This window comes from Anarrhichthys ocellatus, unplaced genomic scaffold (assembly GCF_004355925.1).
Source record: "Anarrhichthys ocellatus isolate YVR2014 unplaced genomic scaffold, GSC_Weel_1.0 scaffold2669, whole genome shotgun sequence".
NCBI lineage: Eukaryota > Metazoa > Chordata > Actinopteri > Perciformes > Anarhichadidae > Anarrhichthys > Anarrhichthys ocellatus.
The window spans coordinates 6,335-7,117 of NW_022282643.1; the positions used below are offsets into that span (position 1 = coordinate 6,335).

A 783-nucleotide genomic window follows, 5' to 3' on the forward strand; every position below is an offset into this window, starting at 1 on the left:
ACACACACACACACACACACACACACACACACACACACACACACACAATTTGTTCTTGGAAAGTGAGTCGGATGACCACAAAGACATAAAAAACTGTAAAGAAACATTAAGTAACCAGAAAAGGATGCAAAACGACTACAAGGAGACACAAAACAACTGCAAAGATGAATGCAAATGATGCAAGACAACCACGAAGAGATGTAAAGAATTTCAAACAATACCAGACAATCACGAAGAGACATAAAACAACCTCAATGACTACTACTACCACTACAAAGAGACACAAAACAAGTACCAAGACACATAAAATAACCAGAAATATGATGCAAAACAACTACAAAGAAACACAAAACTCTTATATGACATCTCTCTCTCCCTCATCTGTTTTCCAGCTATGATCGTTCATTGATGCAGTTCTTCACTCACAGCGTTGAGGAGGTTTCCGGCCTGCAGCACCAGGTGGAGAACAGCATGAAGCTCCTCACAACACATTAACTCTGGAGGACAAAGAAGTCGTTATTTGCATCAGTGCACAAACAAACAATTAAACATTTTCAGCTTTAAAGAGCATCACGTGGGAAAACGGATTAAAGAACAGAACGAGGCAGCGAGGAAGAAACATCTTCAAACATCTTCAAACACACAAGATCTCCTGAAATCCCTGTTTGCACCCGAGTGTGTGTGTGTGTGTATGTGTGTGTGTGTGAGTGAGAGTGTGTGTCACCGACAGCATACGGAGGGTTATTTATCAATTCAGGCAGTTATCAAGTTCACACACACACT

General features: G+C 40.7%; 1 protein-coding gene across 1 annotated transcript in view; it reads right to left on the reverse strand.

The window, feature by feature from the left end:
• The window catches only part of LOC116378481 (FH2 domain-containing protein 1-like), a 5,962-nt gene extending 5,185 nt beyond the window's left edge, over positions 1 to 777 (reverse strand). The window contains exon 1 of the mRNA XM_031840370.1: positions 427 to 777. Coding sequence (XP_031696230.1) covers positions 427 to 492 — 66 coding nt within the window. The 5' untranslated portion in view covers positions 493 to 777. The remainder of the gene's footprint in view (positions 1 to 426) is intronic.
• Between the last annotated feature and the right edge of the window lie 6 nt (positions 778 to 783).